Source organism: Erinaceus europaeus, chromosome 8 (assembly GCF_950295315.1).
Source record: "Erinaceus europaeus chromosome 8, mEriEur2.1, whole genome shotgun sequence".
NCBI lineage: Eukaryota > Metazoa > Chordata > Mammalia > Eulipotyphla > Erinaceidae > Erinaceus > Erinaceus europaeus.
The window spans coordinates 28,262,341-28,287,463 of record NC_080169.1 but is presented as its reverse complement, the minus strand read 5'-3'; the positions used below and the strand labels follow the sequence as shown (position 1 = coordinate 28,287,463).

General features: G+C 39.1%; 2 protein-coding genes across 3 annotated transcripts in view; both read left to right on the top strand.

The window, feature by feature from the left end:
• LOC103114303 (cytochrome b-c1 complex subunit 10-like) overlaps positions 1-25,123 on the top strand; it is a 530,783-nt gene that overhangs the window by 250,366 nt on the left and 255,294 nt on the right. The gene's annotated exons all lie outside the window — the stretch shown is intronic.
• Positions 1-25,123, top strand: part of CCDC126 (coiled-coil domain containing 126) — a 43,660-nt gene that overhangs the window by 14,941 nt on the left and 3,596 nt on the right. For both annotated transcript variants that reach the window (XM_016190787.2, XM_007529044.3), the window contains one exon: positions 15,370-15,743. In XM_016190787.2, coding sequence (XP_016046273.1) covers positions 15,506-15,743 — 238 coding nt within the window. In that variant the 5' untranslated portion in view covers positions 15,370-15,505. The remainder of the gene's footprint in view (positions 1-15,369; positions 15,744-25,123) is intronic.

Sequence of the window (25,123 nt, the reverse complement as noted above, 5' to 3'; positions counted from 1 at the left end):
TTTTATGTTTTTTAATTCTTATTTTAATGAGAGAGAGAGAGAGAAATAGAGAGAAATAGACAGAAAAGCCAGAACACTTTTCAGCTCTGGTTTATGGTGGTGCAGGGGATATAACCTAGGACCTCAGAGCCCAGGCATGCAAATATTTTGCATAACCAATATGTTATCTCCCCAACCCTACCATGCTCGACTCTACTCTTTTCTCTTTTTTAAAATTTTTTAAAATTTATTTTCCCTTTTGTTACCTTTGTTTTTTATTGTTGTTATAGTTATTACTGTTGTTGTTATTGATGTCGTCGTTAGCTAGGACAGAGAGAAATGGAGAGAGGAGGGGAAGACAGAGAGGGGGAGAGAAAGATAGACACCTGCAGACCTGTTTCACTGCCTGTGAAGCGACTCCCCTGCAGGTGGGGAGCTGGGGCTCGAACAGTGGTCCTTGCTCTTTGAGCCACATGGGCTTAACTTGCTGTGCTACTGCCCAACTCCCCTCTCTTCTCTTTTTACCTTACCTTACCTTTTTTTTTCATTCTTTCTTTTTTTAACCAGAACACTGCTCAGCTCTGGCTTCTGGTGGTGTGGGGGATTGAACCTGGGACTTTGGAGCCTCATGCCTGAGAGTCTCTTTGCATAACCGTTAAGCTATCTACCCTCCACCCTCTTTCTTTTTTTTTTTGATTTATTTATCTATTTATTTATTTATTTTTCTTTTTTTTATTTCTTTATTGGGGAATTAATGTTTTACATTCAACAGTAAATACAATAGTTTGTACATGCATAACATTCCCCAGATTCCCATTTAACAATACAACCCCCACTATGTCATTCATCATCTTTCATGGACCTGTAGTCTCCCCAACCACCCACCCACCCACCCCAGAGTCTTTTACTTTGGTGTAATACTCCAATTCCATTTCAGGTTCGACTTGTGTTTTCTTTTCTAATCTTGTTTTTCAACTTCAGCCTGAGAGTGAGATCATCCCTATTCATCCTTCTGTTTCTGACTTATTTCACTCAACATGATTTTTTCAAGGTCCATCCAAGATCGGCTGAAAACGGTGAAGTCACCATTTTTTTTTAACAGCTGAGTAGTATTCCATTGTGTATATATACCACAACTTGCTCAGCCACTCATCTGTTGTTGGACACCTGGGTTGTTACCAGGTTTTGGCTATTACAAATTGTGCTGCCAAGAACATATGTGTACACAGATCTTTTTGGATGGATGTGTTGGGTTCCTTAGGATATATCCCTAGGAGGGGAATTGCAGGGTCATAGGGTAGGTCCATTTCTAGCCTTCTGAGAGTTCTCCAGACTGTTCTCCACAGAGGTTGGACCAATTGACATTCCCACCAGCAGTGCAGGAGGGTTCCTTTGACCCCACACCCTCTCCAGCATTTGCTGCTGTTACCTTTTCTGATGTATGACATTCTCACAGGAGTGAAGTGATATCTCATTGTTGTCTTGATTTGCATTTCTCTGACAATCAGAGACTTGGAGCATTTTTTCATGCGTTTCTCGGCCTTTTGGATCTCTTCTGTGGTGAATAGTCTATCCAAGTCCTCCCCCCATTTTTGGATGGGGTTATTTGTTGTCTTGTTGTTGAATCTGGCAAGCTCTTTATATATGTTGGTTATTAAACTCTTCTCTGATGGATGGCATGTAAAGATCTTCTCCCATTCTGTGAGGGGTCTCTTGGTTTGGGTAGTGGTTTCTTTTGCTGTGAAGAAGCTTTTTAATTTGACGTAGTCCCATAGGTTTATACTTGCCTTAGTCTTCTTTGTAATTGGATTCGTTTCATTGAAAATGTCTTTAAAATTTATGCGGAAAAGAGTTCTGCCAATATTTTCCTCTAAGTATTCCTTGATCCACTTGGAATTTACTTTTGTATTTGGTGAAATACAGTGATTCAGTTTCATTCTTCTGCATGTTTCAAGCCATTGTTTCCAACACCATTTGTTGAAGAGACTCTGCTTTCCCCATTTAATAGTCTGGGTACCTTTGTCAAAGATTAGATGTCCATAGGTGTGGGGCCTCATTTCTGGGCTCTCAATTCTATTCCACTGGTCAATGTGTCTATTCATGTTCCAGTACCAAGCAGTTTTGATGATAATGGCCCTATAATACAGTTTGAGATCTGGGAGTGTGATGCCTCCGGTTCTGTTCTTTTTTCTCAAGATTGTTTTGGCAATAATAGGTCTTTTCTGGTTCCAGATAAACATTTGTAGCATTTTTTCTATTCTCCTAAAAAATGTGCTTGGGATCTTGATGGGGATAGCATTAAATTTGTAGATGGCTCTGGGTAATATATTCATTTTGATGATGTTCATTATTCTAACCCATGAACATGGAATATCTTTCCACTTCTTTGTGTCTTTTTCAATTTCTTTGAGTAGTGACTCATAATTTTCAGTATACAAGTCTTTCACTTCTTTGGTTAGGTTTACTCCTAGATATTTTATTGTTTTTGTTGCTATAGAAAAAGGAACTGATTTCTGGATTTTAATTTCTTCTAACTTAGTGTTTGCATAGAAGAATGCCACTGACTTTTGAATGTTAATTTTATAGCCTGACACCTTACTGTATTGCCTCATGATTTCCAAAAGCTTCTTGCTAGATTCCTTAGGTTTTTCCATGTATACTATCATGTCATCTGCAAATAAGGAGAGTTTGACTTCTTCTCTTCCAATCTGTATGCCTTGAATTCCTTGCTCCTGCCTGATTGCTATGGCAAGAACTTCCAACACTATGTGGAATAGTAATGGTGATAGTGGGCAGCCCTGTCTAGTACCTGATCTGAGTGGAAATGCTTGCAGTTTTTCACCATTGAGTATGATGTTGGCTGTAGGTTTGCTATATATAGACTCCACTATCTTCAGGAATTTTCCATCTATTCCCATTTTTTGTAGTGTTTTGATCATAAAGGGATGCTGTATTTTGTCAAAGGCTTTCTCTGCATCTATTGGTATGACCATGTGGTTTTTGGTCTTGCTTTTGTTGATGTGGTGGATCACATTGATTGATTTACATATATTAAACCAACCTTGCATGCCTGGGATAAAGCCCACCTGGTCATGATGAACAATCTTTTTAATAGACTGCTGTATCCGGTTGGCTAGAATTTTGTTCAATATTTTCGCATCTATGTTCATCAGAGATATTGGTCTGTAGTTTTCTTTTTTGGTTGTGTCCCTGTATGCTTTTGGTATCAGGGTGATGTTGGCTTCATAGAAGCTGGCAGGGAGTATTCCAGTTTCTTCAATCTTCTGGAAGACTTTTCAAAGTAGAGGTATTAGTTCTTCTTTGAAAGTTTTGTAGAATTCATTTGTAAAACCATTTGGTCCAGGACTTTTATTTTTGGGAAGATTTTTGATAACTGTTTCAATTTCATTAGCTTTGATGGGCCTGTTCATGTTATCCACTTCCTGTTTACTTAGTTTTGGAAGTTGGTAGGTATCTAGGAAATCATTCATTTCTTCCAGGTTCTCTAGCTTGGTGGCATATAGTTGTTCATAGAAGCCTCGCATGATATGTTGAATTTCTGCAGTGTCTGTTGTGATATCTACCCTTTCATTTAGTATCCGATTTATTTGGGTCTTCTCCCTTTTTTGTTTTGTGAGTCTGGCTAAAGGTTTGTCGATTTTGTTTACTCTTTCAAGAACCAACATTTACTTTCATTGATCTTTTGTGTGGTTTTCCTATTCTCAATGTTATTTATTTCTGCCCTAACTTTAGTGATTTCTGTCCTTCTGGTTGCTTTAGGTTTCCTTTGTTGTTGTTCTTCTAGGTCTTTAAGATGTGCAATCAGGCTGTTTATTTGTGCCTTTTCTTGTTTCCTAATGTGTGCTTGTATAGCTATGAACTTCCCTCTTAGGACTGCTTTAGCTGTGTCCCAAATATTTTGATAGCTTGTGTCTTCATTTTCATTGAACTCTCGAAACATTTTGATTTCTTCCTTGATTTCCTCTTTGACCCAGAAGTTGTTAAGAAGTGTACTGTTGAGCTTCCACATTTTGGGACTGTTACTAATCTTTTGTTGATTGTTAAGTGTTAGTTTAATTCCACTGTGGTCTGAGAAGATGCTTGGGATGATTTCAGTGCTCTTGAATTGGCTGATGCTGTCTTTGTGGCCTAACATATGGTCTATCCTTGAGAATGATCCATGTGGATTTGAGTAAAATGTGTATTCCAGTTTCTTGGGATGAATCACTCTGAAAATGTCCAATAGTTCTAGTTTATCTATCTCATTTAGCTCCCTTATGTCTTTACTGATTTTCTGCCTGGATGATCTGTCAAGTTGAGAGAGTGGGGTGTTGAAGTCCCCTACTATGATTGTGTTGCTGTCAATATATTGCTGTAGCTCTTTCAGTAGAAGTTTGATGTATTTAGATGGCTTCTCATTGGGTGCATAGATATTAATAATTGTTAAGTCCTCTTGATTGACTGATCTCCTGAGCATTAAGTAGTGTCCATTCCTATCTTTTTTAATCTTGCCTATTTTAAAGTCTATCGTGTCAGATATGAGAATAGCTGTTCCTGCCCTTTTTTGTGGGCCATTGGCTTGTATGATAGTTTTCCATCCTTTCACTTTAAGTCTGTGTTTTTCTTGTTGAGTTAGGTGAGTTTCCTGTAGACAACATATTGTTGGGTTGTGTTTTCTGATCCATCTTCCTACTCTGTGTCTTTTAATAGGTGAATTCAGGCCATTGACATTTATTGATATCAAAGATTGAAGATATTTTAACGCCATTCTTGTAGAGTTTGAGAGTGTTTTGATATATGTCCTATTTGTGGTGGTCTGGTTGTTTATAGGAGACCTTTCAGAACTTCTTTCAGGGCAGGCTTGGTGATGGTTGCTTCCTTCAACTGTTGCTTGTCTGAGAAGGTTTTGATGCTTCCATCTAGTCTGAATGACAGTCTAGCAGGATATAGTATTCCTGGCTGAAAGCCTTTCTCATTGAGCACTCGATAGATATCTTGCCATTCTCTTCTGGCCTGTAGTGTTTGTATGGAGAAGTCTGCTGCTAATCTTATGGGTTTTCCTTTGTAGGTGACTCTTTGTTTTTCTCTTGCAGCCTTGAGGATCCTTTCTTTATCCTTATTCCTTTCCATTCTAAGTATGACATGTCTTGGTGTCTTTAGGTCTGGGTTAATTCTGTTTGGGACCCTCTGGGCTTCTTGAATCTTTATGTCTTTGGTGTTGTCGAGACTAGAGAAATTTTCAGCTATTATGGCCTGGAGAATGCTTTCTTCCTCTCCTTCTCTTTCTTCCTCTGGTAAGCCAATAATGCGTATATTGTTTCTTTTGAAGTCATCCCATAGGACTCTGTTGTTGTTTTCAGCATCTCTTAATCTCTTTTTGAGATCTCTTACTTCTTTCTTAGTTGTCTCTAATTCATCCTCAATCTTGCTAATTCTGTTTTCAGCCTCATAGATTTTATTCTCTCTGCCCTCTACTGCTTTCTGGAGTTCATCTATTTTGTTGCCCTGCTCTGATACTGTTTTAGCTTGTTCAGCTAGTTGCCTTCTTAGCTCAACGATTTCAGCTTTCAGCTCTCTAATAACCATGAGATAATTAGAATTTTCTTCCATATTCTCATTTATTGTTCCTGCATTTCTGATTACAATTTTTTCAAATTCTTTACTCCTGTTATTATTTCCTTAGCTAATGTTTGGATGTTGAACTCGTTGTTTTGTGCTTCACCCTCTGGAGGACTTTTAGCTGGACTGTTGTCCTGGTTCAAGTCTCCAATATTTTTTCTTGTTGTTTTAACCATTTTCTATATTATGTTATGAGTTCCCTTTATCAGTACTTTTCAAATTATTGATTACTATTGCCTGGATTGACTTGTGTCTAAGTAATTTAATTAAAGGGTTTACCGTGGTGGAAGTGAACAGTTTTTTCAATCCCTGAGTTGGAGCTCAGTGGTGTAAAAGCCTCTTTTTTTTTTCTTCCCTGTAGGCTATGGGAGCCTGAGGGCTTTTAAACTATCAATAGGCTTCTTAGCTTAATCACTGACCCCTGACCAAGAGATAAAGCAGGGTGTGGCAGAGATAATCCAGTGGTTATGCAAAGAGACTTTCACAGCCCCTCAGCTATGCCACTGAGGTATAGGTCTTCTCCTGAGTTTCCCAGTGAGATCTCTGTCCCCTGGTGTCCCTCCCTGTTGCTGCTCCAGATTCTGAGGGTAGTAGCAATGGAGACTCAGAGTTGCACTTGGTGAGTCTCTGGGGAGTCCTTTCCTCCCTTCAGCTGTCTCCTTGTTGTGGAGCAGACTGGAGGTGGTGTCTCCACTGATAAACTGTTGAACTGTTAGCAGTCACTTAATCTCTCCTTAGGCCCCTCTCTCCTCTCTGTCACCAGCCACGCGTGTTTGTACTCACGGGTGATTTACTGGGTTCCTGTGGTCATTCTAGTCCTGTCTTGTTTCTGTCCGGGTGGTCTCCTTTGGTATTCCTAGTTGATCCGGAGAGGAGAGGAGAGGAGAGAAAGCGATCTGCTGCTTGTAGCTCCGCTTCCGGAAGTCGAATCCCCTCTTTCTTTTTTGTTTATATTTTCTTTATTTCTTTTTTAGTGATTTAGTATTGATTTGTGAAATTATGAGATAATGGGTATATAATTTAATTAAAGTACATATTACTGCATGTATAAAGATCTGTAAAAGAAAAAAAGTAAAAGCATAGTTTTATTAGTGATTTAATAATGATTGACAAGATTGTGGGATAAGAGGGCTACAGTTCCATACAGTTCCCACCACCAGAGTTCCATATCCTATCTTCTCCATCACAAGGTTCCCTATTCTTTATCCCTCTGGGAATATTAATCAAAGATCTTTATGGGGTGCAGAAGATGAGAATTCTATCTTCTGTAATTGCTTCTCTGCTGGACATGGATGTTGGCAGATTGATCCATACCGTTTTCTATAGTGATCACACCAACTATGTAAGAATTTAAATTTCTTCACACCCTCACCAATGTGTGTTGTTTTCTGTTTGGTGTGTGTGTGTGTGTGTGTGTGTGTGTGTGTTTTACCAGAGCACTGCTCAGCTTTGGCTTATGGTGGTATGGGGGCTTGAACTGTGCGCCACCATTTGGCTCGGTTTTATTTTATTTATTCTTTGTAAAAATACCTATTATTATTTGTATATATGAGAGAGACAAAGACACTTGGAGCAGTGCTTCATTCAGCATATGTTCTACTGCCCTACACATGCAGGTCCTACACGTTCACCTCACCTTCCTAGCTGACAAAATTTTATATTTCAAGTGATTAATATGAAATTAATATAATGACCAGTGAATTTGAATAAAAAAATTGACATCTTGATGGGGACAGCATTAAATTTGTATATGGCTATGGGTAGTTATATTCATTTTGGTGATGTTAATTCTTCTAACCCATGAACATGGAATATCTTTCTACTTCTTTGTGTTTTCTATTTCCTTGAGTTAGTGACTCATAATTTTCAGTATACAAGTCTTTCACTTCTTTGGTTAGGTTTACTCCTAGATATTTTATTGTTTTTGTTGCTATAGTAAAGGGAATTGATTTCTGGATTTCAGCTTCTTCTAACTTAGTGTTTGCATAGAGGAATGCGACTGACTTTTGAATGTTAATTTTGTAGCCTGACACCTTACTGTATCGCCTGATGATTTCCAAAAGCTTCTTACTGGATTCCTTAGGTTTTTTGTGTATACTATCATGTCATCTGCAAATATGGAGAGTTTGACTTACTCTGTTCCAATCTGTGTCCCTTTCATTCCATGCTCCTGCCTGATTGCTATGGCAAGAATTTCTAACACTATGTTGAATAGTAATGGTGATAGTGGGCAGCCCTGTCTAGTACCTGATCTGAGTGGAAATGCTTGCAGTTTTTCACCATTGAGTATGATGTTGGCTGTAGGTTTGCTATATATAGACTCCACTATCTTCAGGAATTTTCCATCTATTCCCATTTTTTGTAGTGTTTTGATCATAAAGGGATGTTATATTTTGTCAAAGGCTTTCTCTGCATCTATTGATATGACCATGTGGTTTTTGGTCTTGCTTTTGTTGATGTGGTGGTTCACGTTGATTGATTTACGTATATTAAACCAACCTAGCATGCCTGGGATAAACCCTACTTGGTCATGATGAACAATCTTTTTAATAGACTGCTGTATCCAGTTGGCTAGTATTTTCGCATCTATGTTCATCAGTGATATTGGTCTGTAGTTTTCTTTTTTGGTTGTGTCCCTGTCTGCTTTTGGTATCAAAGTGATGTTGGCTTCATAGAAGTTGGAAGGGAGTATTCTGGTGTCTTCAGTCTTCTGAAAGATTTTTAAAAGTAGAGGTATTAGTTCTTCTTTGAAGGTTTTGTAGAATTCATTTGTAAAACCATCTGGTCCAGGACTTTTATTTTTGGGAAAGCTTTTGATAACTGTTTCAATTTCATTAGCTGTAATGTTCATGTTATCTAGTTCCTCTTTACTTAATTTTGGAAGTTGGTAGGTATCTAGGAAATCGTCCATTTCTTTCAGGTTCTCTAGCTTGGTGGCATATAGTTCTTCATAGAAGGCTTACATGATATGTTGAATTTCTGCAGTGTCTGTTGTGATATCTCCTCTTTCATTTATGATCTGATTTATTTTGGTCTTTTCCCATTTTTGTTTTGTGTCTGACTAAAGGTTTGTTGATTTTGTTCACTCTTTCGAAGACCCAACATTTACTTTTGCTGAACTTTTGTAGCGTTTTCTTATTTTCAATGTTATTTATTTCTGCCCTAACTTTAGTGATTTCTGTTCTTCTGGTTGCTTTAGGTTTCCTTTGTTCTTCTTTTTCTTCTTCTAGGTTTTTAAGATGTGCAATCAGGCTGTTTATTTGTGTTTTTTCTTGTTTCTTAATGTGTGCTTGAATGGCTATGAACTTCCCTCTCAGTACTGTCTTAAATGCGTCCCAAATATTTTGATAGCTTGTGTCTTCATTTTCGTTGAACTCTCGAAACATTTTGATTTCTTCCTCAATTTCCTCTTTGACCCAGTAGTTGTTAAGTAGTGTACTGTTTAGCTTCTACACTTTGAGACTATTGCTAATCTTCTGGTGATTGTTGAGTGTTTAATTCCACTGTGGTCTGAGAAGATGCTTGGGATGATTTCAGTGTTCTTGAATTTGCTGATGCTGTCTTTGTGGCCTATTTATGGTCTATCCTTGAGAATGACCCATGTAGACTTGAATAAAATGTGTATTCCAGTTTCTTGGGATGAATGACTCTGAAAATGTTCAATAGTTCTAGTTTATCTATCTCCTCATTTAGCTTTCTCTTGTCTTTATTGATTTTCTGCCTGAATGATCTGTCAAGCTGAGAGAGTGGGGTGTTGAAGTCCCTTACTATGATTGTGTTGCTGTTAATATATTGCTATAGCACTTTCAGTAGATGTTTGATGTATTTAGATGGCTTTGCATTGGGTGCATAGATGTTAATAATTGTTAAATTCTCTTGATTGACTGATCCACTGAGCATTAAATAGTGTCCATCCCTATCTTTTAAAATTTTATTTATTTATCATGTCAGATATGAGAATAGCTGTTCCTGCCCTTTTTTGTGGGCCATTGGCTTGTATGATAATTTTCCGTCATGTCACTTTGAGTCTGTGTTTGTCTTGTTGAGTTAGGTGGGTTTCCTGTAGACAGCATATTGCTGGGTTGTGTTTTCTGATCCATCTTCCTACTCTGTGCCTTTTAATAGGTGAATTCAGGCCATTGGCACTTATTGATATCAAAGATTGAAGATATTTTAACACCATTCTTGTAGAGGTTTAGAGTGTTCTGATATATGTCCTATTTGTGGTGGTCTGACTGTTTATAGGAGACCTTTCAGAACTTCTTTCAGGGCAGGCTTGGTGATAGTTAATTCTTTCAACTGTTGCTTGTCTGAGAAGTTTTTTATGCCTCCATCTAGTCTGAATGACAGTCTAGCATGATACAGTAGTCTTGGTTGAAAGTCTTTTTCATTGAGCATTCAATAGATATCTTGCCATTCTCTTCTGGCCTGTAGTGTTTGTGTGGAGAAGTCTTCTGCTAATCTTATGGGTTTTCCTTTGTAGGTGACTCTTTGTTTTTCTCTTGCAGCCTTCGGGATCCTTTCTTTATCCTTATTCCTTTCCATTCTAAATAGGATGTGTCTTGTTGTCTTTAAGTCTGGGTTAATTCTGTTCGGGACCCTCTGGGCTTCTTGAACCTTTATGTCTTTTATGTTGTCTAGATTAGAGAAGTTCTCAGCTATTATGTCCTGAAGAATGCTTTTTCCCCCTCCCTCTCTTTCTTCCTCTGGTAAGCCAGTAACGTGTATATTATTTCTTTTGAAGTCATCCCATAGGTCTCTGTTGTTGTTTTCAGTATCTCTTAATCTCTTTTTGAGATCTCTTACTTCATTTTTAATTGTCTCTAATTCGTCCTTTATCTTGCTAATTCTGACCTCAGTCTCATTTATTCTATTCTCTCTCCCCTCTCCTGTTTTCTGGAGTTCATCTATTTTGGTACCCTGTTCTGATACTGTTTTAGCTTGTTAAGCTAGTTGTGTTCTTAGTTCAGCTATTTCAGCTTTCAGCTCTCTAGTAACCTTGAGATAATTAGTGTTTTCTTCCAGGGTTTTATTTGTTGTTTCTGCATTTCTGATGACATTTTTTTTCAAATTCTTTACTCACTCCTGTGATTATTTCCTTAACTAGTTTTTGGATGTTGACCTCATTATTTTGTGCTTTACCCTTTGGGGGGCTTTTAGCTGGACTCTTGTCCTGGTTCATTTCTCCAATATTTCTTCTTGTTGGTTTAATCATTTTATATACTGTGTTATCAGGTCTCTCTCTCAGTACTTTTCAAATTACTGATCAGTCTTTCCTGGATTGACTTGTAGCTAAGTAAGGTAATTAAAGAGTTTACAGTGGTGGAAGTTGGCAGTTGTTTCAATTGTATTTTAATCCCTGAGTTGGAGCTCAGTGGTTTAAAAGCCTCTTTTGTTCTTTTTCTTGCCTGTATGTTATGGGAGACTGAGGGCTTCTAAACTATAAGTAGGCTTCTTAGCTTAATCCAGATAAAGCAGGGTGGAGCAGAGATAATCCAGTGGCTATGCAAAGAGACTTTCACAGCCCCACTGCCAGGCCACAGAGGTATAGATCTTCTCCTGAGTTTCACGTTAATTCTCTGTCCCCTAGTGTCAGCACAGGGCCTCCCTGCCACTGCTCCAGATTCTGAGGGCAGTAGCAATAGAGACTCACAGTTGCATTTGGTGAGTTTCAGGGTAGTCCTCTCTTCTCTTCAGCCGTCTTTTTGTTGTTGAAAGAGACTGGAGGTGGTGCCTCAACCAGTAAACTGCCAGACTGTTACCAGCCCCTTAATCTCTCCCTAGGCTCCTCTCTGTCCACGACCCACATGTGTTTGCACTCACAGGTGATTTGGTGGGTTCCTGAAGTCATTCTAGTCCTGTCTTGTTGTGGTCCCAGGAGGTCTCTGGTATTCCTCGCAAAGGTGATTTTTGAACTTCAAAGACAGCTTATGAGAAAAGAGTCCCATGAAGGCTAAAAGAGAAAGGCCTTGATTATATATTTTACGTTTACTTAAGTTCCTCAATCTATGTTGCGCCTGTGCTAGCTTCCAATTGATCCGCCGAATCACCAGGTGTGGTTACCTTGCTAAAACTCCTCCCATATTATTCAAGCTGTTTCCGTTTGTTTTCTCTAAAGACTTTCCTTTTCTTTTCCAATGCTACTTCTAATTTCTTTCCTGCTGATATAGGGGAACACATGATAACATGACACAGAGTGTCAGTGCCCCAGCTATTTGACGGTCTAGACATGCTGTCCATATGCTGTCCCTAACAGTTCCCTCTAAGATGAGCTGTTTTAACACTGCCAAGGGACAAGCTGTATGTGAACTCTACTAGGGGAGCTATCTTCTGAGGCCTAATAAAAAGTGGTAAGAACCACTTTTCTTTAGAAGAAGGATTGAAATTAGTATTGGTATTTACTTTTGATAAAGGGGTAGACAGAATTTTCTTTTAGTCTCCCAGACCTCCACATCTCTTAGTTTAAATGATTAACATATCAAAAGAAAAACTTCCTGCAGAAACCTGCTGAGACCTGAACCTTTGAGGCTAGTTGATGACAATTTATAACTGCCTCACAGGGAATATTGAATCTTCATGCCTGGGCTAATTCTCTTTGAACAAAATCACTTGGCTAACAGTATCTGTTGAGAGTGATTTGGTGTCTTGCAGAATTTGTTTTTCTAGCCTTCAAACTATTTTTTTTTTCTTGGAGTGAGTTTTTTTTTCTTTCAATTTTTTATTTATAAAAAGGAAACATTGACTAAACCATAGGATAAGAGCGGTACAACTGCACACAATTCCCACCACCAGAACTCCATATCCCACCCTCTCCCCTGATATCTTTCCTATTATTTAACCCTCTGGGAGAATAGACCCAAGATCATTGTGGGGTGCAGAAGGTAGAAGGTCTGGCTTCTGTAATTGCTCCCTGCTGAACATGGGCGTTGACAGGTTGATCCATACTTCCAACCTGTCTCTCTCTTTCCCTAGTTGTGTGGGGCTTTGGGGGAAGCGGAGCTCCAGGACATATTGGTGGGTTGTCTGTCCAGGGAAGTCTGGTCAGTATCATGCTAGCATCTGGAACCTGGTGGTTGAAAAGAGAGTTAACATACAAAGCCAAACAAATTGTTGACCAATCATGGACCTAAGGACTGGAATAGTGCAGAAGAGTTGGGCGGTCCTCCATTTTGTAGACAGCTAATAGGTATATTTTAGTTATATTCCAAAGGGCCTGTGGCTACACTAGTTTTTTTTCTTTATTGTCACCAGGGTTATTGCTGGGGCTCAGTGCTGGCACTATGAATCCAAGGCTCTTGGTGGCCATTTTTTCTCCCCTAATTTTCACTAGATAGGACAGAGAGAAATGAAAGAGGACAGGGAGATAGAGGGAGAGAGATAGCTGCAGACCTGCTTCACCAAGTGAAGCAGACCCCCTGCAGGTGGGGAATGGGGTTGAAAGCCAGGTCCTTATGCTTGGTAATATGTGCACTCACCCGGGTATGCCACTGCCTGGCCCTCAAAATAAAACTTTTCATTCTAGGTTGGATGCTTACCAAGAGCATCTCATTGCCATTAGGAATATTTTCTGTTACATTTTCAAAAACTTACATTTTATATTGTGGGAATTTTCTTTTTCAACTTTTATTTTCCATTCTTTTCTCTTTCCCTCCCTGGATTTGGTTCTGACCTCTTGCATACACAATTTCACTGCTCCGTCTAATTTATTTATTTTTTCATTCTGATAAAGAGATAGGGGAGGGGGGTAGAGTCAATACAACAGCTATTTATTGCGTTCTTTCCTTCATTGCCATAGCAGCTCCTATAAGGTGCTGAAGCTTTGGAGCTTAGATTGTGTGCATGACAATGCAGGTACCTACATTGTCTAACCCCACATCGTCTCATTTCTGACTTCTATTTTGGCTTCTCAATGTTTTGTTTTAAAGGAAGGCATATTCAGCAGCCCAGAAGGTGGTGGTATGGATAAAACATGGAACTCTCAAGCATGAACTCCTGGGTTTGATCCCTGGTATTGAATGTGCTAGAGTGACATTCTGGTTCTATCTCCCCTTCTCTCTCATAAATGTATACATACATCTTTTAAAAAGATAGAGAGGGAGAGGACTGGGGAGTTAGTGTGATAGTTATGCAAGCAATTTTCATGCCTGAGGTGCTATAGTCCCAAGTTCAGCCCCCCCAGCACTACCATAACCCAGAGCTGAGCACTACTTTTGTGTCTCTGTTTCTCTCTGCATCTTTTTCTCTGTATCTCTCACATTAAAATGAAATATTAAAAATAAAAAGAGAGAGACAGAACCAGAACGTCACTCTGGACCGTATACTTGAGAATTCAACATTTAATCTACTTCACCACCTTTTGGACTGCTTTAATTAATTTTTTTAAAGGAAGTAAAATAATTTATTTATTTATTTATTTATTTATTTATGAGAAAGATAGGATGAGAGATAGAAAGAAACAGATATCACTCTGGTACATGTGCTGCCAGGGATTGAACTCAGGACCTCATGCTTGAGAGTCCAATGCTTTATCCACTGTGCCACCTCCAGGACCACTAAAATAATAGCTTTTATAAATATGAATGGACATCCTCAACTCTGACACCATTTCCCCAGACAGTACTTCTAGCCTACCTGCATTGTTAGCTGTTGGGCTTAGTCAAAACTTAATAAAGCCATGGGCTCCTTGGAATATACCTAAACTAGACTTTCTAGTGCCTTCCAACATGAAGACCACAAAATTCATCTGTTATACTTTTACTTTTAGGTTCCTGATTATTAAACAAATTGTTCCACTTTATATCTTAATGCTTTTCAGCCACTAAGTTGTAGATGCTACCATGATATCAACCTGACTTCCCTGGACAGATGACCTCACCAGTGTGCCCTGGAACCCCACCTCCCCAGAACCCTACCCCGCTAGGGAAAGATAGGAACAGGTTGGTGTATATGGATTGACCTGTCAGTGTCCATGTCCAGCAGAGAAGCATTTACCCATCTTCCACAGCCCATAAAGATCTTTGGTCCATACTCCCAGAGGGATAAAGAATAGGGAAACTTCCAATGGACGGGATGGGATATGGACCCATCTGGTGGTAGAAATTGCATGGAATTGTATCCTTCCTACAATCTTGTCAATAATTATTGAATCACAAATTAAAAAAAAAGCTTTTAGGCATTTTGGTGACCTGTATTTGACTAAGATGTCCTATAAATTTTACTATATTTCCATAGTTTTAGTTTCAAATAACAAAAAGTCATTTAAAAATTTTGTGACCATAGTGGTATTTTTTTCAAGTATTTTCAATGAATTGATATTTATGTCTGGTTTAAACTTATGAAGATATATGTAAATGAAACTGAGGGGGCTGGGCAGTGGTGTACCTAGTTGAACATCACCATGTGTAAGGACCTGGGTTTGAACCTCCATTCACACCTGCAGAGGGGTTGCTTCATGCACTCTGAAGCAGGTCTGCAGATGTCTGTCTTTCTGTCTCCTCCTCCTCTTTCAAATTCTCACTGTCTTGTCCAATAAAATAGAAAGGGGGAGGAGGGAGGAAAATATGGCCACTAGCAGTGGTCACTCTGGTAACCAAAAATAAATAAGAAAAAGCTGATGATGTCAAAGATCATGTAAGTACAAAAAAAAAACAAAAAACAAAAAAACAAGCAAAAAGCACAAACCATAGAATCCTTTCTTAAAATCTACCATTGTCTATTTTGTTAATATTGTTAGATTAATACTAATTGTCTTTTTTCTTTTCAATTTCACAGAGTTAATTGAGGATTGGAGGCCATTGTGCTGAAGATGAAGAATATACCATACTAGAGGAGTTTGTTTTTTTTTCCTTTTTAAAGTTTTGCTTGGTGGCTTGCCCCCTCCCAGTTGAGTCTGTTTATTTCATCAGAAATGATTTTTACAATCTCAAGAAAAAGTATGTCCCAGAAATTGAGTTTACTGTTGCTTGTATTTGGACTCATTTGGGGATTGATGTTACTTCACTATACTTTTCAACAACCACGACATCAAAGCAGTGTCAAATTACGTGAACAAATACTTGATTTAAGCAAAAGATATGTGAAAGCTTTAGCAGAAGAAAATAAGAATACAATGGATGTTGAGAATGGTGCTTCAATGGCAGGATATGGTATGTAACCCCAAGATAGTCTTAGTCTTCTCTTCATCCTCAGAGAGAGGGTTTTTTTAAAAAAATATTTATTTTATTTATTTATTCCCTTTTGTTGCCCTTGTTGTTTTATTGTTGTAGTTATTATTGTTGTTGTCGTTGTTGGATAGGACAGAGAGAAATGGAGAGAGGAGGGGAAGACAGAGAGGAGGAGAGAAAGATAGACACCTGCAGACCTGCTTCACCGCCTGTGAAGCGACTCCCCTGCAGGTGGGGAGCCAGGGTTCGAACCGGGATCCTTATGCCGGTCCTTGTGCTTTGCGCCACCTGCGCTTACCCCGCTGAGCCACCGCCCGACTCCCGTCTTCTCTTCATCCTATCTTACTTAATGGTAGTCATGGAAATACAAGTCATTACTTCCCATGTAGGTCTTTACAAAGTAATTTTTTTCTTGATCTTTTATTATGAAAAATTTCAAATGTACTAAAAAAAAAGAAATAATATGGTAACTTTAAATCCATCATTTAGATTTAATAAGTATAAACATTTTGCAGTTTGTTTAATAAATGAAGAATATGTAAACTATAAAAATTATAACATTTCACTGCTAGGTATTTCCATATATATATCTGGGTGGCTTCCAGGTTTTGGCTATTACAAATTGTGGTGCTATGAACATGGGTACACACAAATCTTTTTGGATGGGTATGTTTGGTTCCTTAGGATATATCCCCAGGAGAGGAATTGCAGGGTCCATTTGTAGCCTTCTGAGAGTTCTCCAGACTGTTCTCCACAGAGGTTGGACCAATTGACATTCCCACCAGCAGTGCAGGAGGGTTCCTTTGACCCACAACCTCTCCAGCATTTGCTGCTGTTACCTTTTCTGATGTATGACATTCTCACAGGAGTGATGTGGTATCTCATGTTGTCTTTATTTGCATTTCTCTGACAATCAATGCCTTGGAGCATTGTTTCATATGTTTATTGGCCTTTTGGATCTCTTCTGTGGTGAATATTCTGTTCATCTCTCCCCATTAGGTGGGGCCATTTGTTTTCTTGTTGTTGACTTCGGTGAACTCTTTATATATTTTGGATATTAGCCTCTTGTCTTGTTGACTTCGGTGAGCTCTTTATATATTTTGGATATTAGCCTCTTGTCTGATGTATGGCATGTAAAGATCTTTTCCATAGTCCCAGCTTGTCTCTCTCTTTCCCTAGTGGGGCAGAGATCTGGGGAGGCAGGGCTCCAGGACATATTGGTGGGGTCATCTGCCCAGGGAAGTCTGGTTGGAATCACGGTAGCATCTGGAACCTAGTGACTGAAAAGAGTTAAGATGTAAAGCAGAGCAAATTGTTGACTAATCATGAACTTAAAGGCTGGAATATTGCAGATGAAAATTTGCGGTCTCCATTTTGTAAAGAAGTAGTAGGTCTGTTTCAGTTATATTCCAAGGGGCCCATGACTACTAGTTTTGCCGGAGCCTGAAATCTAATATGCAGGTGGACTCAGGTTATTGTCTGGGAGATAGTGTCATAGTTGGAAAAAGGGCTAGAAAGTTGGATCAGGGAAGAATATGGGGAAAGTAAATAAATACTGTTAACTGTAAACCCCATGGGTTTGATCTGGGGCCCATATTCAGCATAGGAGCCTATGTAACCTCTTTTGTGGAAGTTTTTTAATTTGATGTAGTCCCATTGGTTTATTTTTGTTTTAGTTTTATTTGCAATTGGATTTGCATCATTAAAGATGCCTTTAAAATTTATATGGAAAAAAGTTCTACCATCACTTTATATTTCTTTCCTTCTCTGCCATAGTGATACTTTCAGAAAATGGTGAAGGTTAGTCTGCATTTGTTCTCCAGGATCAAATTTAAATGACTGGAGATGGAGGAGTTGTAACCTAAGAAGGAATTATTTGTGCCAGAGACAAATGCAGAAATTTTATAGGTTTTGCATTCCACTTAGTTAAATGACACTGATATAAGGGATGAGGAAGTTATTATTTTGGAATGAAAGAAATACGTCCTTGAACACAGTTTCTATCTACTTGAGCAAAATAACTGGCATTTTAAAGGCAGCCTTCTGTTCTGTGCTGCCTGTGTATAAGAATTCACTAAAAATTCACACATGGCATTTATAAGCTGTCTTTTAAAATTTTAATATATAATAGAGATATTTTTGTTATCTATATTTATTTGCTTATTGGAATAGACAGGCAGAGATTGAGAGGAAGGAGCAGATAGAGAGGGAGACAGAGAGACACTTGCAGCACTGCTTCACCACTTGTGAAGCTTTCCCCCTGCAGGTGGGGACCAGCAGCTTGCACATTGTAACATATGTGCTCAACCAGGTGTGCCACTACCTGGCCCCTGATAGAGATCTATCTTTCTCTCTCTTTCTTTCTTTCTTTCTTTCTTTCTTTCTTTCTTTCTTTCTTTCTTTCTTTCTTCCTTCCTTCTTTCCTTTCTTTTCTTTCTTTCTCTCTTCTTTTTTTTAAACATTATTTATTTATTTGTGAGAAAGAAAGGAGGAAGGAGAGAAAGAACCAGACATCACTCTGGTACATGTATTGCCAGGGCTAGAACTCAGGACCTCACATTTGTGAGTCCAATGCTTTATCCACTGTGCCCCCTCCCAGACCATGATAGAGATGTTTCTATGATAATTTAATTATAATTTAATAATCATATAGTGACCTATCACCTAACATTATTCTTTTTTTAAAATAAAATTTGAGGGGGTCGGGCAGTAGCCCAGCAGGTTAAGTGCACATGGCACAAAGTACAAGGACTGTCATAAGGATCCCGGTTTGAACCCTCGGCTCCCCACCTGCAGGGGGCTCACTTCACAAACGGTGAAACAAGTCTGCCGGTGTCTGTCTTTCTCTCCCCTCTCTGTCTTCCCCTCCTCTCTCGATTTTTCTCTCTCGATTTTCCTATCCAACAACAACATCAACAACAACAACAACAATAATAATCACCACAACAATAAAACAACCAGGGCAACAAAAGGGAAAAAAATAGCCTCCAGGAGCGGTGGATTTGTGATGCAGGCACCGAGCCCCAGCAATAACCCTGGAGGAAATAAAATAAAATTTGAAATATAATTAGCATAAACCTTACTTTAGTTTTAGATATGCAATGTACTGAATATATAGTGTGTTTAAATGATCGTAATAATCCTGTCACCTTTTCTTTTTTGAAAAAGATTTATTCATTTCGTACAGATGAGAGCAAGGTCAGAGCAATTCTTAAGCATATATAGCCTCTGTTGTATGCAGGTGACGTGCTTTCATCCACTCTCCACCCCTTGAGCTCCAACAGCTGTGCTCAATGAAGCTGAAGAAGCTAGCAGTTTAAAAATGTCACCAGGCCAAGACCAAAAAGCAAAAACAAACCAATCTATACCTGTAGATATGAAATAGACAGCCAAACAGGACAGAATACTTCTAGGTAGAAACTGTTCTCCAGCCAAACACCACAGCAAAAAAAAATTGTGACCATAATGCTACTCACATGATCAACGACCAAGCTGAGAATCTAGATTTTCACCTTTTCAGAATATTAAGTAGACACCCAGAACCCTTCTGTTTCCTGTGGTTCCAGTGGAGACCACATAGGGAATCAGGATTTCCAGCCTGCATAGCTATAATGAGATAAACATCTACCTTCTTTCCTGGGTGATACTAGAGGAGTTCTAATACTGAGCCAGGACTTCTTCCATTGCCCAGTGGTGAAGCTATATTATTTTTACTATAATGCCAATAAAGAGTAGCTGGGAAGTTGGGACTCCCACCTCCATCCAGCAGTAATTGGGAGCCCACCAAACTGGGTGTCAGTGGAGCGTGAGTGGGGAGCCTAGATTTCTGTCTCCATCTGGCATTAATAAGATGATATCCTTCTACCCTGACAGACTGGTGTCTGAGAAAACCACCTAAAACAAGAGTGAGATCAAGAGTTTCATAACATAGTAGTAAATGTCTAGGTTTCAAATATAAGTTATAGGTTCATTATCATACCAAGAACTTGGAAGTTGTCAGAACTCAATGACAAAAGACAGATGTTGGCAATATTTGAAAAAGATTTTAAAGTAGTCATGATTAAAAGTTCTTCAATAAGCACAAAGAAAATGAAAAAAAAAGTCTTGAAAAATAGAACATGTTAGCATATAAATATAACATTAAAGCAAAATAGAATTTTTTTCCAGGTAAATTAAACTTTTATTGAAAACAAAACATGTTAGGGAAAGAGAGAAAAAAAGAGATAGAAAGAAAGAGAGGACTCACTTATAAGCTTTTGGTCACATGGTGGTCCTAGGAGAGCAAGTGAGATAGCAAAGAAAAAGACTTACATGACGCTGTCTGGGCCAAAGAGAGAGTGAGAGCAGGAGACACAAAATAGAAATTTTTGAACTAAAAAATACAATTGAAATTTTTAAAAAATTAGCAGATGGTGATTCATTAGCAGAAAAACAAGGACAGAGGAAGGAACCAGTGAACTGGAAGATAAAACAATCTAATTATCTAATCTGAACAACAGAGAAAAAATAGACTGGAAAAAATGAGTAAAGTTTAAGGGATTATAGAACTATAAAAGAAAATATGATATTTGTGTCATTGGATTTTCTGGAAGGAGAGGAGAATGAAAGCAGAATTAGAAAAGTATTCAAATAGTGACTGCAAACTTTTCCAAATTTGGCAAGAAATTAAAGTCAACCTCAAGATGGATAATCCCATCCTCACTCCATCCATAGCAAGATATGGCTTAATTAATCTTCTGAAAATGTGAAGGTAAAAACTTTCAAAAACAACTAGAAAAATATAGAGAGACTCAAGTTATAGGGGAAAATGTCAGTAGTTTTTTGTTTGTTTTGTTTTTGATTTTTATAAGACAGATATAAGAAGATATAAGAGAGACACCTGCAGCACTGCTTCACCACTTGTGATGCTTACCCTTCATACCTGCAGGTGGGGACTGGGTACTTGAATCTGGGCCCATAAGCATTATAATGTGTACACTCAACCAGGTGTGCCACTGCCTGATCCCATCCGTAGATTTCTTACCACAAACTGTGAAGGCCAGAAAGTGACACAATTGTTTTTCCCCAAGTATTGAAAGAAAATAAATAAATCTTTGCTTAATGAAAATATCCTTGGTGTAAGGATCCCGGTTCGAGCCCCCAGCTTCCCACCTGCATGGGAGTTGCTTCACAGGTGATGAAGCAGGTCTGCAAGTGTCTCTCTTTCTTTCCCCTTCTCTTTTATTATTTAATTTTTTTTATATTTATTTTGTTTATTCCCTTTTGTTGCCCTTGTTGTTTTATTGTTGTAGTTATTATTGTTGTTGTCGTTGTTGGATAGGACAGAGAGAAATGGAGAGAGGGAGGGGAAGACAGAGAGGAGGAGAGAAAGACAGACACCTGCAGACCTGCTTCACCGCCTGTGAAGCGACTCCCCTGCAGGTGGGGAGCCGGGGTTCGAGCCGGGATCCTTATGCCGGTCCTTGTGCTTTGCGCCACCTGCGCTTAGCCCGCTGCACTACAGCCCGACTCCCTCTTTCCTCTTCTCTATCTTCCCCTCCTCTCTCCATTTCTCTCTGTCCTATCAAACAATGATGACATCAATAATAACAACAATAACTACAACAAAACAACAAGGGCAGCAAAAGGGAATAAATAAATATTAAAAAAAAAAAAAGAAAATATCCTTTCGGACTGTAGGGGAAAGCAACATTTAAAAAAAATTTTATAAGATGGAAATATTGATAAGACTATAGGATAAGAGGGGTACATTTCTACACAGTGCCCACCCCAGAACTCTGTATTCAATCCCCTCCTATGATAGCTTCCCTCTTCTTCTTTTTTTTTTAAAGTTATTTATTTATAAAATGGAAACACTGACAAGACCATAGGATAAGAGGGGTAGAGTTCCCACCACCAGAGCTCTGTATCCCATCCTCTTCCCTGATTGCTTCCCTATTCTTTAACGCCATGGGAGTATGGACCCAGGATCATTATGGGGTGCAGAAGGAGAAAGGTCTGGCTTCTGTAATTGTTTCGTCACAGAACATGGGTGTTGGCAGGTTCATCCATACTCCCAGCCTGTCTCTCTCTTTTCCTAGTGGGGCAGGGCTCTGGGGAAGTGGGACTCCAGGACACATTGGTGGGGTCATCTGCCCAGAGGGAAGTCCAGTTGGCACCATGCTAGCATCTGGAACCTTGTGGCTGAAAAAAGAGTTAATATATAAAGCCAAACAAATTGTTGACTAATCATGAACCTAAAGGCTGAAGTAGTGCAGATGAAGAGTTGAGTCGTCTCTGTTTTGTAGATAGCTAGCTGGCCTATTTTAGTTATATTCCAAAGGGCCCATGACTTTATTAGTTTTTGCCTGAGCCTGACATCTGATATGCAGGTAGACCCAAGTTTTTGACTGGGGAGATGATGTCATGACTGGAAAAAAGGGCTAGAAAGCTGGATCAGGGAAGAGAGTAGCTCCCAAATATGGGGACAGTATATAAATATTGTTAACTATAAACCCCATCAATTTGATCTATTCAAACCCTATTCAGCACAGGAGCTTATGTAACCTCTGCATCCCTGTAGGTCTGAGCTCACATTCTATGGAACATTCCAAGCTGCCCCAATTTCAGGACCCATCTTCCTCAGGTGGTAGATAGTGTATGTGATCCAGCCTCTCTTCAGAGGATAGAATATTCTCTATCATTGTTTATCCACTTTGAGGGCAAAGTCCTATGGGGGCCCACAAAGGAGTCTACTGTGATATTCTTGATGGACCAGTGACAATGGAGAGAGGGGTCTCTTCAAGGTTTAGGTCCATCATGTCTGTGTGAGAATTGCAGGACTGTCTGACTAGTGTCCCAGCTGATGGGTTAGCTAATAGTGACTAGAGTCATTAAAGTATGCCAGTCTTTTGCCCTTATTCAACTTTTTAAAAAAATTTTATTTTAATTTTTTTTTTGTAATTTTATTTATCTTCCCTTTTGTTGCCCTTGTTGTCTTTTTATTGTTGTTGTAGTTGATGTCGTCGTTGTTGGATAGGACAGAGAGAAATGGAGAGAGGAGGGGAAGACAGAGAGGAGGAGAGAAAGACAGACACCTGCAGACCTGCTTCACCGCCTGTGAAGCGACTCCCCTGCAGGTGGGGAGCCGGGGGCTTGAACTGGGATCCTCATGCCGGTCCTTGCGCTTAGCGCCACCTGCGCTTAACCCGCTGCGCTACCGCCCAGCTCCCCCTTATTCAACTTTTGTAGTCCTTACTTTGATAAGTAAGGACTTTGGAGTTACTGAGGGAAATATAATAGGAAGTAGGTGAGGAGAAGGTATCTAGGTCTAAGTTGAAACTGTTTCATTAGGAACTTTGTGGTGTCTTTTTAGGTCTTTCTATTTGCTTGTATCATTCATTAACTAGCTGCAGGCTATTGTGCACTTTTGCTTTCAGGTTTATATTTTGCCCTAATTTATGGATACATGTGAACATAAGCCCTATCTCATAGGACCTGGTCTATATCTAGGTTTTGGGCCTTTGTTAGGAAGTGAGCCAGCTGAAATGGAGTTAGAGAACCCTATGAGAAAGGAAAGGTCTCACCCTAGTAATGAGGCTGAAGGGTTGACATTCCATGCTGGACATCTCTGGACACAGTCTGAAGTGAAGCATGCTGAGGTGGTACTCGGCGGATGCGGTATCATTTGGTATGACTTGAGAGAAGCATGCAGGAATGTGAGCCCCACCCCAGAGGTTCCAGGACTGGGGGAGATATGGGCTTTATAGAGGAAGTGGGAGGTTCCTGCTGTCTTAGGGTTTAAGAAGGCAATAGATAGCTATTGCTATACTCAAATTATTTGACAATTGGGTTAACTTTGAAGATCTCATTGTTAGGACTTGCTGTATCATATACACCATCACCATAATTTATGTCCTTTGTCATTGTTTATATATAGCTGTGTCTTACAAAGTAACACCACCAGTTGCTTCTTTTCTCCCTGGTCTAAGCTTTTAGGAGAGTCAACATTTCAAAGAACAAGTCATTATTAGAAATGTATTTATGATTTGATACCAACCAGTTTGAGGTCTTAAGTGCTTAGATTGAAGGAAGATATACTCAGAGCTATGGTCTGTGCATCAAAAATTTTGAGGCATTCTATTCATTTTCCCCTCTCATATTAATTAAATAGTTATCTGTGAGACTGTAAGTTATTAGGAGTGTATATTAGCACCATTCTCACCACCAAAGGTCTGTGTTCCTCCCCACCCCACCTGCTCAGTGAAGCTGAACATCTACCCTCAACTTCTGTTTATGAGAGGGGTCATCCAATACTCATCTTGTCTTTCTGACTTAGCTCACTTAACATAATTCCTTCTAGCTCCCTCCAGAAATCGTCAGAGAAGGTGGATTCATTGTTCTTAATAGCTGCATAGTATTCCATTGTGTAAACATACCACAGCTTTCTCAGCCATTCATCTGTGATTGGGCACCTGTTTTGCTTCCAGGTTTTAGCTATTACAAATTGTGCTGCTGTGAACATAGGAGTACACATACCTTTTTGGTTGAGTGTTATGGAGTCCTTAGGATATATCCCTAGGAGAGAAATTACTGGGTCATATGGAATGTCTGTTTCTAGCCTTCTGAGGGTTCTCCAGACTGCCCTCCATAGAGGTTGACCAGTTTACATTCCCACCAGCAGGCAGGAGGGTTCCTTTGTCCCCACAACCTCTCCAGCATTTGTTGCTGTTGTCCTTTTTGATGTATGCCATTCTCACAGGGGTGAGGTGGTATCTCAGTGTTGTCTTTATTTGCATTTCTCTGACAGTCAGTGATCTGGAGCAATTTTTTCATGTTTGTTAACCTTTTGTATCTCTTCTGAAGTGAATGTTTTGTTCATATCCTCTGCCCATTTTTGGATTGGGATCATTTGATTTTTTTTGTGGAAAGCAAGATTTTTAAATTGAGATAAAGAATTTCTCACCAGCAGACTTATCCTAAAGAAGTGCTCTAAACAAAAGTAAATGGTAATAAATTAAGTTGACTCTTCTTTTCTCTTTGAGTTTTTTTTTTTTAAGTTTAAAGATTAAAGCAGAAATTATAAGCAATGTCAATGTGATTCTGTGTGTAGGTAAAATACTGAAGGCAATATAAGCAGAGTTAGGTAAAAGGATGGAACTATTAGAAGGTTTCCAGAGAAATGACAAAGACAGACAGATATTGATTGATTTTCAGACATTCACTTATGCAGTTGTAGAGACTGGAATGTCCAAATCTGTATGGGACACTAACAGGCTAGCTTGTTGTATAGGCCAGGCAGTGAATGGCCCTGTTGAGTGCATATGTTTTCATGTGCAGGGAGCTGGGTTCAAGACCTCTAGTCCCCACCAGCAAGGTCAAAG